Below are 12948 nucleotides of genomic sequence, written 5' to 3'. Positions count from 1 at the left end.
TGCAGAGTCCTTGCAAGAGCCTGTGGCCACCCAGGAGCCTTCTTGAGCTCAAGGTCTGAGCATACCATGAGTAGATCCACCCCCTTTACCACATCAGGGGCTCTCCCATGCAGCATTTGAACTTTAGCACCAGAATCAATTATCTCAGCACTTTCTTGGTCACACTGTTTTAAGGGGAGATGACCCACGTGTGTGCTACACAACCACCTCCATTTTTGCTCTAGCCCCTACACCAGAGCTGATCTCACCCCTGGTGGCAGGGCAGTTAGAATGTCAGCAACATCATAATCCAAATTTAATTTGTCTTGGTTTTTTGAGACTGTTCCTTAAAATGTGTATAAAAAAAAGTAAGAAGATAGTGTTGGAGTCAAAGAGCTGGTTCTAACCCAGTGGTGGTGCTGATTTTTGTTGTCCCATAGATCTCTCGACCTTTTTTGATGAGAGCAGTATGTGGGAGACCGAGCAAAAAAAAATGAGCCTAATGGATATCAACAAAATGTTCTGCATGCTCCAGCCCAGAGAAGATGAAGACGACAATGGAGAAAGCGAGGAGCTGACCCAAGCAGTGTCTGAGGACAATTACCAAGCTCTCGATGAGCTCTTGTCCCAAGACAGGTACAAAAGGTTCATCAACCGCAGGAGCGGCTGGGGTGTGCCCAGCACCCCACTGCGCCTGGCTGCCACGTGGGGCTGTGTCAGGAGCATGAATGTCCTCCTGGCCCACGGAGCAGAGGTGGACAGCCTGGATGTGAAGGCTCAAACCCCCCTTTTCATGGCGGTCAGCAATGGCCACCAGGAGTGTGTGAAGATTCTCCTGGAGGCAGGTGCCAGCCCCACTGGCAGCATCTACAACAACTGCTCACCGCTGCTGATCGCTGCGAGGGACGGGAATGTGGACATCCTGCAGCAGCTCCTGGACCACGGCGCAGAGGCCAATGTCCATGCGAGGTTGCCCCCATGGGCTGTCAACTCGGTGGCTTGTTCTGGGCCCCTCTACCTGGCGGCCGCGTACGGGCACCTGGAGTGCTTTCGGCTGCTGCTGCTGCACGGCGCCGACCCTGACTACAACTGCACCGATGAGAGGGTCATCGCCCAGATCAAGGAGCCCAAGACTCTGCTGGAAACCTGCCTGAGGCATGGCTGCAGCAGCGACTTCATCCAGCTGCTCATTGACTTTGGAGCCAACGTGTACTTGCCCAACCTCAGGGGAGATGAGGCAACCACCTGCACTGAGAGCCTGGAGCTGCTGCTGCAGGCGAGAGGTAATTGGCTTGGGGGTCTGAGGGCACTGGCCAGGGCACTGCCAGGAAGGTGACCCTCTCATCTGGGGGTGTTTAGCCTGGAGAAGAGGAGGCTCAGGGGAGACTTTGTTGCTGTCTACAACTAACTGAAGGTGAGGTAACCAGGTGGGGGTTGGTCTCTTCTCCCAGGCAACCAGCAACAGGACACAGTCTCAAGCTGCACCAGGGGAAGTTTAGGCTTGATCTTAGAAAGAAGTTCTTCACAGAAAGAGAGATTACCCATTGGAATGGGCTGCCCAGGGAGGTGGTGGGGTCAGTGTCCCTGGAGGTGTTTAAGAAAAGGCTGCATGAAGCCTGGATGAACCATGGTCTAGTTGAGTACTAAGGGTTGGATTTGATGATCTTGGAGGTCTCTTCCAACCTGGTTGATTCTGTGATTTCTCTTCCCTCTCTTACACAGCTCATCCCAAGTCCTTGCTGTCTCAGTCCAGGCTGGCAATGAGACGTCTCCTGAAGCAGGCTGGCCACCCACCCATCCTTGGCAAGCTGGAGATCCCAGCGGTCCTGGTGAACTATCTCCAACACCAGCCCCGATGCAGAGCCCACCACTAGAGACACCTGCCCCATACTAGTGTTGAGCACCTGCATTAAAAGCTGCTCTGACACCTGCGGGGTGTGAAACCACCATGGATTTGTGGTCACAAAGTAAGTGTTTGCTTACCAGGTGTCTCCAGAATGAGGTGCCCCTGTGAAAGGATGGGAAGGGAAGGGTGGGAGGAAACAGAGACCTCAGCTCTGGCTCCACTCCAGGGTGATGGTGGAGTAGGGTCTGATGTAGTTGAGTTTGGCTTTAGAGCCTCTTTAATGATTTCACCACATCTTTAATTGATAGTGGTTGGAGAAAGGGCTGGGAGAAGGTGGGAGGGCAGAGGAGCAAAGGTTGGTTTCACTTTATTCCCTCCTGGGGAAGAGCAGGAAGGAAGGGGCCATGACCAGCTTCATGCCTGCATGGCCTCAGCTGCCTCAAACCCCTCTTTCCCAGTGAGGAGGCTCCCAAGTGCCTCCTCTGCTTGTGAGGGTAGAACAGAGCTGGACTTGGCCATGTAAGCCTGGCCCATCACTGCTGTGTCACTGAGCCCAGGCAGAGACTATCTCTGGGGAGGGCTTCTGGTGGCCTTTCAAGACTTCAAAGGGGCAGTCAGAAAGCTGGGGACAGACTTTTGAGCAGGGTCTGTTGTGGTAGGACAAGGGGTGATGGTTTGAACTCAAAGAGGGAGATTGAGACTGGAGAGAAGGGAGAAATGTTTGACAGTGAGGATGGTGAGGCCCTGGTCCAGGTTACCCAGAGAGGTGGGGTGGGACTTGGTTTTGCAGTCTCCATCTACAACAGAGCTTTCACATGGGACTGGGAGGGAACAACACTAAGAGGTGGTAGATGCCCCATCCCTGGAACCATTCAGGTGAGGTTGTTTGGGGCTCTGAGCAGCCTGCTCTAGTTGCAGATGTTCCTGCTGACTGCAGAGGATTGGAGCAGATGACCTTTACAAGGTTCTTTCAGCCCAAACCATTCCCTGATAAGCACCCAGAGTCCCCAGATGCTCATCTCCCCACCCCAGCTCTGTCGTCTTGTTCTTCTCCCAAGTGGATGATGTTATGGCACCTCTTTTGTGATGGGGCAGTTTTGGGGTTTTTAATTAAAAATGTTGCTATTCCTGATCTCTTGTGACCCCTTTGGTGAAACAGCTTCTAATGGGAAGAGCCCAGCCAGTGTTGTTTGGGCAATTTCAGGCTGAGCCTGGAGCAGGTCTTCTCCACCTCTCCAGCTCTGGTGACCCGTGATGGGGACAGTGCTCATAAGCCTTGGACATCAGGGCTTGCCCTTGCTGGTGGTGACTGGAGGAGCCTTGATGGCTCTTCCCACAGCCAGGAGCTGATGGATGAATCACTCTGCTCCTCAGCACACGTCTGCCAGAGATGCAGTGGGCCACATGTGGGATGCAGCAGAACATATTGCCCAGGGAGGTGGTTGAAGCCCCTTCCCTGGAGATATTCAAGGTAAGGCTCTATGAGTCCCTGGGCAACCTAATCTAGTCGAGGATGTCCCTGCTGACTGCAGGGAGGTCAGACTGGATGAACTTTGGGGTCCCTTTCAGCCCGGACCATTCTACGATTCTATGTCCCACTGGTCCCCCCTACCCTAACTGCATCTTGAGCACAAATGGTGTTGGGGTAGAGGGATGTGGCCTTGGGGAGCTCCAAGGACTGAGCTTCTCAAACCTTTTTTGCATTATTTATGGGCTTGTATTGAAGGCTGTGGAGTCTGTTGATCAGCATCTATTAATCAGGCTATGGGGCATCTCCAAGGGAATCATCAGGCCTTTGGATTCGTCTGGAAAAGCCATTGGGAATTGCTCCACGGGGAATGATGGTGTGGCAGGAAATGAGGCTGGTGGATTTATGGCTCTTGCTTTTCTCCACCTGAAGCAGCCTCTTTTCCAGCAGGAGGTGGGTTAAAGACATGAGGAAGCAGGGCAGCAGAAAGGTGGATGCCCTTGACCTCCAATGGCAGCAATTCTGTAGCTATCTGCTGCTGGGAAGTGCTGGCAAAGTTGTGTTAGGGCCCTAACCCAGTGCTGGATGCTTGATGATGTCATTCTGAACTGTTCCACCACGCTGGGAAGATTCGTTTCTTGGGGGCTTCATAAAGTGAGAACAGCTGCCAACTGGATCTAGTTCACCAGAGCAGCACCAGCTGAAGAGCAAAGGATCTGAGAGTGGTTCAGGTTCTGGTCTGTCCTGGCATCTCCCCAGAATACCCTCCCCCAGCCTGGAGCCTCCCAGTTTGGGGTGATGATGGTGCTCATCTTCGCTGATGGGTGCTTAGGTCGGGGTGGGTGATGGGTGGGTGTGAGCTGGGGATGCAATGTGTAGGGGAGCAATGAAGGGAGGTGGGGGGTGTGAGGTGGTCGGGGTGGGATTGGGGGAAGTGGGGTGCAGTGAGTGGGGGTGAGACTGCAGTACCATGCATGGAGGTGATTTGGTGGGGATGAAATGGGGACAGAGGGGTGGGGGTGTAAGATGATGGGGGGTGTGAGCTGGGGGTGCACGGGGTAGGAGTGCAGGGGGCTGTGCCCTGCCGTGGATGCTCCGGCACTCCTCAGCACTGCCCCCCTTGCTCTTGTGGCACAGACACATACACGCTGTCCTGTTGGGACGCACGTCACGACAGCCCCTCCCCGTCGTCACACGCCCCCCCCCCCCTCCTCCCCGACCTCACCGTCCCTGGCAGTAACCAGCATCACCCACACGGCGTCCTTCGGTCCCCAACACTTATACCCCAACCCTCCATCTAATCCCTAGTTCATCCTACCCACTCATCACTATACATTTCTTCCTCCCCCATCCCCATATCTCTTCACTCCCCCCCTCTCTCCCCTCCCCCTCTTCCCCACCTTTGCCCCTACACCTCCTCCACCAAATCCTACCCTGCAGACCATTCCCTCCCCTTCCACGCGTATACTTCTCCTCATCTTCCACGCTCGTTTCTTACCCGCCCCAACTCCCTCTTCCTTTTCATTCTTTCTGTCCTTTCCCATACCCCACCTACCCTTAAACCGCTCCCCCTCTTTGCATCCTAGCATTACATTTATTATCTTTTTCATATCTTTCATTTCCATTATATTAACTATTCTTACTCTCTTTTTTTTTCTAATAATCATATCCCTATTTAATATTCTTTCATCAAACACATAAAAAAACAAAACCCAAACATATATATATATTATCCCATTCCTCCTATAATGGGGCCTGTACTCCCCCGCCTCCTTTTGTCAAGGGTGTCGCGTTCCTTTGAGTGCTGCCCCCCCAAAAAGTTTGGGGAGTGCGGCTGATCGAAGGGTTGCGATCCGCGCTGCAGTCCCTCCTCAGGGGCTCGGGGCGGTGGAGGCTCCTCACGGGGCCGCCAGCAACTCGGGGCCACCTGGACTTGCCCTGCCCGGCCCCTCCGTGAGGCCCAGAGCGGAGCCGCCCTTCCCCGCTACACCCAAAGCTGCCCTTGTCTGATCCTTGTCTGATCGTGGGAGGGGGCTTGGGGGTTGAACTCCGGCTTTCAGCGGTTCGCGGTAGTGCTGCTTGCCTCCCGTGCCTCCCTTCTCCTCTCAATACCTGTGTGGCCGCAGCGGTGGCTGGTGGTGACGTGGTGCTGGGCAGAAATCATCTTCAAATAGGGTTTTGAAAATCATGTTTCTGTCTCGATTCATCCCTCTCTGCTTTTTTGTCTGTGCAGAGGCACGTGTGTGGTTTTTGATCAGAGCAGAGAACAAAACAGAATCGTTTTGGGTTGGAAAAGAGCTCCAAGATCACGGAGTCCAACCCTTAACACAGCATTGCCAGGTCACCACTAAACCATGTCCCTTAGCACCACATCTCCACGGCTTTGAAACACCTTCAGGGATGGGGACTCCACTACTGCCCTGGGCAGCCTGAGCCAGGCCTTGACATTCCTTTTGGGGCAGAAATTGCTCCTCATGTCCAACCTATGCCTTGCCTAGGGCAACTTGAGACCGTTTCCTTTTCTCCTGTCACTTGTTCCTTGGGAGAAGAGACTCCCACCTGGCTCCAACCTCCTTTCAGGGAGTTGTAGAAAGCCAGAAAGTCTCCTCTGAGCCTCTTTTCCTCCAGGCTGAACAACCCCATGTCCTTCCAGTGCTGATTACCAAACCTGTTCTCTACAGCCTTCACCAGCTTCATTGCCCTCCTATGGACCTGCTCCCACACTTCAGCGTCATTCTTTGGAGCAGTGGAAGGCTTTTCTCACTGTCTGTGACCAAACAGAGATAGTGCAGTGGCACTTCAGAGAGGCTTTGGACCCCAGGTCTGCTGTTGGGCAGAGCTGGAGAAGCCCATTTTGTTGATGGAAGGCAAGTTTGCTCATCAGCTATACCCCAGCTGCTGGTTTGAGTGGGGCAGGCTGGTGCTGGGGGTTATCAGTAATTTGAGAGGCAAAGCTGTGCTGTTCCGCAGACTGAAGGGAAAAAATGAAATCCTCCTTTGCAGGCCTGCTGCAGGGTGGCAGGAGCCAGAGGCCATCATTTGGGTGCATTTTTAATTCCACATCTCTGGCTGAGCACTATGCAAAGCTTCACACCAGTAAGAGCTACTCCCCAGGCGTTCCAGCTCAGCAGCATGTTCAAATTTTTATTGCATTTATCTTCTCCAACCTCACCTCTGCAAATGAAGCACTGTTATTATTTCAGTTCTCCTCCAATATTAATCTAGGATCGGATTTAAAACCTACCTCAATGCCACTGAGATAATCTGATCAGGGTGCTTTATGGTGGATGTTTTTAATGCACTTCTTCCTGGCTGGACAGATGATGGTGAAAACAACTGAAATCGCCTAAAAAGAATAAATAAATGCAGTGAACAGCTTTCTTCTTGGACATGGGGTTAGGGTGAGGTCTGTGTCCTGGTTTGACTTCAGCAAAATGCTCCCTGGATGTATTGCTGTGTGACCTGCCCTAGGTGACCCTGCTTTGGCAGGGAGGTTGGGACTCGATCCCCAGAGGTGCCTACCGACCCTTGTCATTTTATCATTCTGTGATTCTGTAGCTTGACACTAAGGCTGGGAGAGCTGGGAGCAGGGTTTGGCAGGTGTCAGTCCCTCTCTGTGCCAGAGCAACTGGTGTTTCCCCTCTATATGTGGCTGGTAACCAGTGACCCCAGTGGCAAAATGACTGTGAAACCAAAGGGTTTGGAGCAAGGTGGCTCCAGGGTTGGACCTGCTTGTCCCCCGGGCAGTGGGAATGCTGCCAAATGGAGACAGGTAGTTTTCCTGCACTTGAAAACTGGTAAATTGGACCATTGTGATGTTTTCATGCCTGGCTTTAAGGTGTGAAAGCTGCTGAGAGGCTGTCAGCAGCTTTTGCAGCTCTGGGTCTAGCTGTTGATGAAGTTCTTTGTCTCGTTACATCTATGCCTCTGGCTTTGCACCCTCCATTGCATCTCACAGAATGGTAGGGGTTGGAAGGGACCTCTAGAGATAGAGTCCAAGACCCCTGCCAGAGCAGAATCACCGAGGGCAGATCACATGGGAACATGTCTAGGTGGGCCTTGGAGGTCTCCAGAGACAGACTCCACCACCTCTCTGGGCAGCCTGCTCCATTGCTCTGCCACCCTCACAGTAAAGAAGTTCTTCCTCATGTTTAGATGGAACTTCCTATGTTCGAGTTTGTGCCCCTTATCTCTTGTCCTGTCACTGGGGACCACTAAGAGGAGTCTGGCCCCATCTTTCTGACACCCATCTCCTAGGTATTTGTAAGCATTAATAAGATCTCTCTCAGCCTCCTCTTCTCACCTCTCTCCCCTTTCTTCTTGGCTTTAGATCTGCTGGGATGCTCCAACCTCCACGCCCAGACAAGGACTTTGCCACCAAAGTCACTGTTTCCAGCTAGATGCATCCAAACTGAGCAGCTGCCATGGAAACAGGCTACCCAGAGGAGCCTGCCCAGGCCAGGTCACAGTCAGTGGCCTGTGGGCAGTCAGAGGGATGTGACCAGCAGCAGGAGGAGGCTGGGGGCCAGCAGCCTGAACCGGGCAGTGCCTCTGTGGTAGCTGCAGAGCCACAGCAGCCTCAGCCACCCCCTGGCAAGCTGAAGAAAACAGCTTTCAAGCTGTTTGGGGGGAAGAGGAGCATCTGTACTCTGCCCAGCTTCTTTGGAGGCAGGAACAAAGCCCAGGGGAAAGCAGCTTCTAAAAAGGGCCTCATCAAATGCAAGACCCACGACGGGCTCAGCAGTGCCGCGTCCGAGAAGGGTGATGGGGTACAGCTGGAGAGCCCCTCAGAGGGCAGCAGGGCCTCGCGGCATTGCCTGTTGCCAAGCTCCCAAAGCGCTCACTCAGCTGTAGACACCAGCACCAGGTGTGATTTGGGCCAGGGGGACAGCTCTCCACCAGGGAGAATTGAGGGCTGTGAGAAAAAGCCCAATGGCGAGAAGTCCTCCTTTCCCAGACCCAAAAAAGGCCTGAAAGGGTTTTTTAACAGCATCCGGCGTCACCGGAAGAGCAAAGTTACTGAGTGTGAGAAAACAGAGCTCCATGAGTGGACTGGAGACTCGGAGGAGCCCACCAAAGCTCCTGGAATGGGAGTGGAGAGCCAAGGGACCGCAGAGGAAAGAGGGTTGGGACCTGTCCCTCTTGCCACAGCCTGCCTGGGGAGCTCTGAGGATGACCACTCAGTAGGGACAGTGGGCGACTGCGGGGAGGCTGCTGAGCCTGGTTGCCTTGTGGCTGATGAAGGCAGCTCTGAGGGCTGTGGTGGTGATGTGGTGGTGACGGCAGGGAAGAGGGACACTCTGGATACAAAATTAGAGGCTGATGGTGTTCTCTGTGTGGAGTTTGACCACGGTGATATGCTGCTGGATTTCCATCCAGACTTCATGGACAATGACCCTCCCTGCCTCCACTCCGGGGACCTTCTAAGCCTCATCTTAGGAGATGCCACATCCCTGAAGAGCTTTGATTCCCTGACAGGGTGTGGAGATGACATCGCTGAGCCTGACATCACCGAGAGCACCATCTCTGTGGAGCGCAGCAGAGACGCTGCCAAGCGTAGTTCCTGCCTGGTCACCTACCAAGGCGGTGGGGAGGAGATGGCCATACCCGAGGAGGCAGAGGAGTATCTCCACCAGATGTGGGATGGCAGCGTGGCAGGGGACAGGAGCTACGGAGCCCAGGTGTCCAGCAGCAGTTTGGAGACGCATGCCTCGCATGAGGCGGAAGCCCATCCCTACCTGGGGGATGCCATGGATGGCGTTGACCTTCTGACACCACAGAGTGACCAGCAAGAGTCTGCCCCTAATAGTGATGAGGGTTATTATGACTCCACCACACCAGGGCCAGAGGATGAAGGCGGGGATGGGCTTGGTGAGATCAAGAAGGAGCGTCTGCCCAGGGACAGCTACAGCGGCGATGCACTTTATGAGTTTGATGCACTGATGAGTCCCTCTCACGGGGAGGAGTCCCTCTTCGAGAGCAAGATCTCACGCCCGGGCATCTTCAACTACTTCTTGGACTTCTGCCTCCCCGCTGAGAAGAGCCTGATCCAGATGATGGAGCAGAAGAGAGGAGTGATGGAAACAGAAGAAGAGCGGCTGGCGGCCATTCAGAAGGAGCTGCTCTTCTGGGAGCTGCAGAGGGAACCCATCTTGAAGCGCTTTGATGTTCCCAGCAAGGAGAAGTGTCCCCGGGAAAAGCAGTGTGTGGAATGTAAAAGCAGAGCAGCCAGCTCGCTTGGCAAGAGTCAGAGTGGCCTTGGTGGTGAGCAGGTGGCCTCCCATGCCCCAAGCAGAGGTGTGAATGGTGGGGTTTCAGTGGCTAGAGCTGAAAATGCAGAGTGGAGGGATTTTGCAGGGCCCCTGTGCCCAGAGAGCTCCTACAGCAGCCCAAAGGCCCCAGGAAGTTGCCTTAATCAGCTCACAAAGAGCAGCTTGGGGTTCGATTCAGACCCGGGATTGTTTGGCATGGTTCCAGCCAAAGCAGGGGTGTTCCCTGGCTACAGACTCCCAGAACATGAGCATGGTGGAGTGGAAACTGCCGGCAGCCAGCCCCAGGTGGACAACGAATGTGAGCCTGAGCACGCTGTGAACTTCTCCCAAGCACTGGTGGAGTTCGCCAGCAGCGGGACCCTCTTCTCCAGCCTCTCCGAAAGCCTGGGGAGCTCTGCCTCTGGCTCTTCTTTCACCCAGAACCTCCCTGCCCTCCCCACTATGGTCACCTTCGACGTGGTGGACGTGGAGCAGGAAGGAGAGGGAGAGTGTGAGGAGCACCCTGAGATGAATGCCGGCGAGGACATCGCTGAGGAGTTTGACGACGGCTACGGACGGAAAGAGTCATTGGCTGAATGCGACGAGAGAATGTCCCCGGGGTACTCCCCGGGCTCCTTCCAGAGCTGCAACTGGGGTGTCACCAGCCTGCCGCGCCACCTGCGCCTCCACGGCCTGAGCCCCTCCATGCCAGCACCGCTCTCCATTGACCGCAGGAGCCGCTCGCTCGACACCGAGAGCCTGGAGCTCGAGCTCGGTGACACGCAGGGTGCCAAGGGTGGCCCTCAGCCCTGCCGCCTCTGGGCCAAGCGGGAGGGTGGCAGAAAGGACTCGGGTGGAGCGAGGAGGAGCAGGAGCAAGGAGGAGGGTGAGTTGGTGGCTCCCGATGGCGGGTTGAGCTGGCCGGGCTTGCAGCACCTCCAGCATGACACCGAGATGGCTGCTGGGGGGGTGAAGCACTGGGACTTTGCTCCAGCTGTGACCATGGAGAGTGCCTGGGAGCCAGCAGAGCAGCCTGGCACCATGTCCCCTCCTTTCCTCTCTCTTTCCCGGAGCATCCCTGGAGAAACCCTGGACACGCAGCCCCAGGAGGCAGAGCTGAACAGACACCCACTCAGACCCTCCAACTTACCTCTGCAGGGCAAGGCCAGGAGGTCCCAGGCGGCAGCTGGCTCCTACAGGTACCATGGAGAAGCTCCCACCAAAAAGCTGCCCCACTTGTTACCCTTGGGAGATACGGAGCCCGAGCTGCCCCCGAGCTTCCCTTTCTCCTGCTCCCTGGAGAAACGCCCCAAGTGCAAGCCCGTGGGCATTGCCCAGGGCGTTCCTCAGCACCCCAGCAGCAGCACTGATGCCCTCCGGAGCCCGGAGCGCTGCGCAGAGCCCCTGAAGGGCAGAGCCACCCCCGGGCTGCCCACACTGCCTGCCACCATCAACGTCCCTGACGCCAAGTAGCTGCTGCAGGGAGGGTGTGGAGAGGGTTGGGGAGGGAGAGAAGAAATCTTCAGTGAGCAGTTTGTGAGGGAAGCGGGGTCAGAACTGGGCTGGTGAGGGTCAGCTCCTCTCCCACCACTGTGGTACGTGGCCTTGCTGCTGTGGGTGCTCTGGCAGGGCTTGGAGCTGCTGCTGGAATCTGTATGTCACTTCCCAGGCACTGTCTTGTTTTCCAGCCCATGCCCTCCATGGCCAAGTGCCCTGGCAGGCTCTGCCACACGCTCATGTTGCTGCTAGAACAAGAGCTGAGAATGGACCTGCTGCCAGCGTGGTAGGGTTGGGGCTTTGCTGCAGGATGGGCAGGCAAGCCTTGGAGGAATCTGGGGAGGAATTGGGGGTTTATTTTCTTCCTTAGTGAAATGTTTTGGTTCAGACTCATGTTGAATGTCTTCCATCTCAGTCGGGGTTCAGGGAGGCTGAGAGGAAGGGTGCCAGTTGTTTGAGAGTGAGGGCAAGAGGGGATTCAGCTGCAAGGGGACCTTTCCAGTAGCCTTTTTATTTATTACTTGGTTTTCCCTTTCCCAAAGGAAAGTAGGAGCTTTTGTGTGCGTGCTGGTAACATTTCCCAGGCCTGCTTCTAATTTGCTCAAGGATACCCACGCTCAGAGAGATGTGCTCTTGATGGTGTCCCTTCATGGTACAAAACATTGGGCCCTTCTTTGTTGTGGTCTCTCTTCACGGGGTGTAATTCCTGGTTGAAACAATTCCCATGCTCCTCACCTCTCCCAGGCCATGGGCACGTGGATGAGGTGTTGGAAATGAGCAAAATTTGCATTGTGCCTGTAGCTGCAGAGTTGCAGAGGCTGTTACTTCCTTCAGAAGGACGTTTTGTGGGTTGGGTTTGGTTCTTGTATTATTATTTTAGGGTTGTTTTCTTTGCAGAAACTCCTAGGAGGAGAGTATTCTGTCCATGGGAGTAGGGGGTGTGACGCAGCCTAAATTGGGCTTCGTGGCTTCTTCCTCCTAGCTGGAGGGGACAAAAAAGCTGGAGGTTGCTGCTGGTTTGGGATTTCTTTTTGCCTCTTGGAGCATGGAGACAGACTGTGTCTGAGAATGTTCTATGAGCTCCTAGAAACATCTATTTCAGGTCCTCGAGGTGTCTCCCACCTTCATGACCTCAAACATGTTTGTCTTAAAACCAGACCTCCCTGTCCATGACTTAGAAAGCTTTTTCCTTCTCTCCAACCTCTGTATTCTGATGTTAATCCAGTTTCCCAAGACGATTTCTGTTTCACCCTCCCAGCTGACCCTTTTCTTTGCAGCAGAGGTTGTAGCATTAAACAAAATAATGCTGAGCTGGAAATATCCCAAGTTTTCTTCCCTCTCCAGAGCAAAGTGTGGGGTTAGGGGTGGCTCTGCCCACCCCAACCTGCTTTTCCTGCCAACCCCTGCCCATGATGGGTATGGATGTGTGCTCTGGTCGGAAACAGCAGCAGTTCCTTGGTATTGTGGTTACAGGCACAAAGAGCTGGTTTGTTTTTTTTTTTTTTCCCTCCCAAGCAAAATGAGGTCCTGATACTCCTTTTTGAGTAGAGGCTCCTGACTGCCCTGTCCTCATGTATCTGTGAAGGAGCAGGGAAAGGCAAAGCCAGGCTTTGCTTGCCTGTGAATTGGCTTGTTTAAGCAGTGTTTTTCCCTTCCTTCAGCAGACTGCTGAGACTGGAGCAGACCCATTTGTGTATCCATGGCCTTAAACTTACATGTCAGGACTTTCCTACCAGCTCTGCTGCAGGGAGTTCCTGCAGGAACCTGCTGTGCCATGGTTTATTTTCTCCTGTCCTTTTCTTCCATCCCATTGTGCAACTGGAGAGAATTTCATGGGACAAACATGACTCTTGATGCTGGCCCAACATCCTCCAGCAAAAGAGCCCTGAGGCTGTGAGCAATGTCTC

General features: G+C 54.3%; 2 protein-coding genes across 2 annotated transcripts; both read left to right on the top strand.

The window, feature by feature from the left end:
• The first annotated feature begins 472 nt into the window (after window positions 1-472).
• ASB12 (ankyrin repeat and SOCS box containing 12) lies at window positions 473-2945 on the top strand. Its single transcript, XM_054388623.1, has 2 exons — window positions 473-1262; window positions 1702-2945. The coding sequence occupies exons 1-2, from the start codon at window positions 473-475 to the stop codon at window positions 1851-1853; spliced, it is 942 nt and encodes a 313-aa protein (XP_054244598.1). The 3' UTR covers window positions 1854-2945.
• A 4772-nt stretch (window positions 2946-7717) lies between these two features.
• AMER1 (APC membrane recruitment protein 1) lies at window positions 7718-11017 on the top strand. The gene has a single exon (XM_054388866.1). It carries the CDS (start codon window positions 7718-7720, stop codon window positions 11015-11017), a length of 3300 nt encoding a protein of 1099 aa, XP_054244841.1.
• Window positions 11018-12948: the final 1931 nt, after the last annotated feature.

This window comes from Indicator indicator, chromosome 17 (assembly GCF_027791375.1).
Source record: "Indicator indicator isolate 239-I01 chromosome 17, UM_Iind_1.1, whole genome shotgun sequence".
Taxonomy (NCBI): Eukaryota; Metazoa; Chordata; class Aves; order Piciformes; family Indicatoridae; genus Indicator; species Indicator indicator.
The sequence above is the reverse complement of the archived record's forward strand: the minus strand, read 5'-3'. Positions and strand labels throughout refer to the sequence as shown.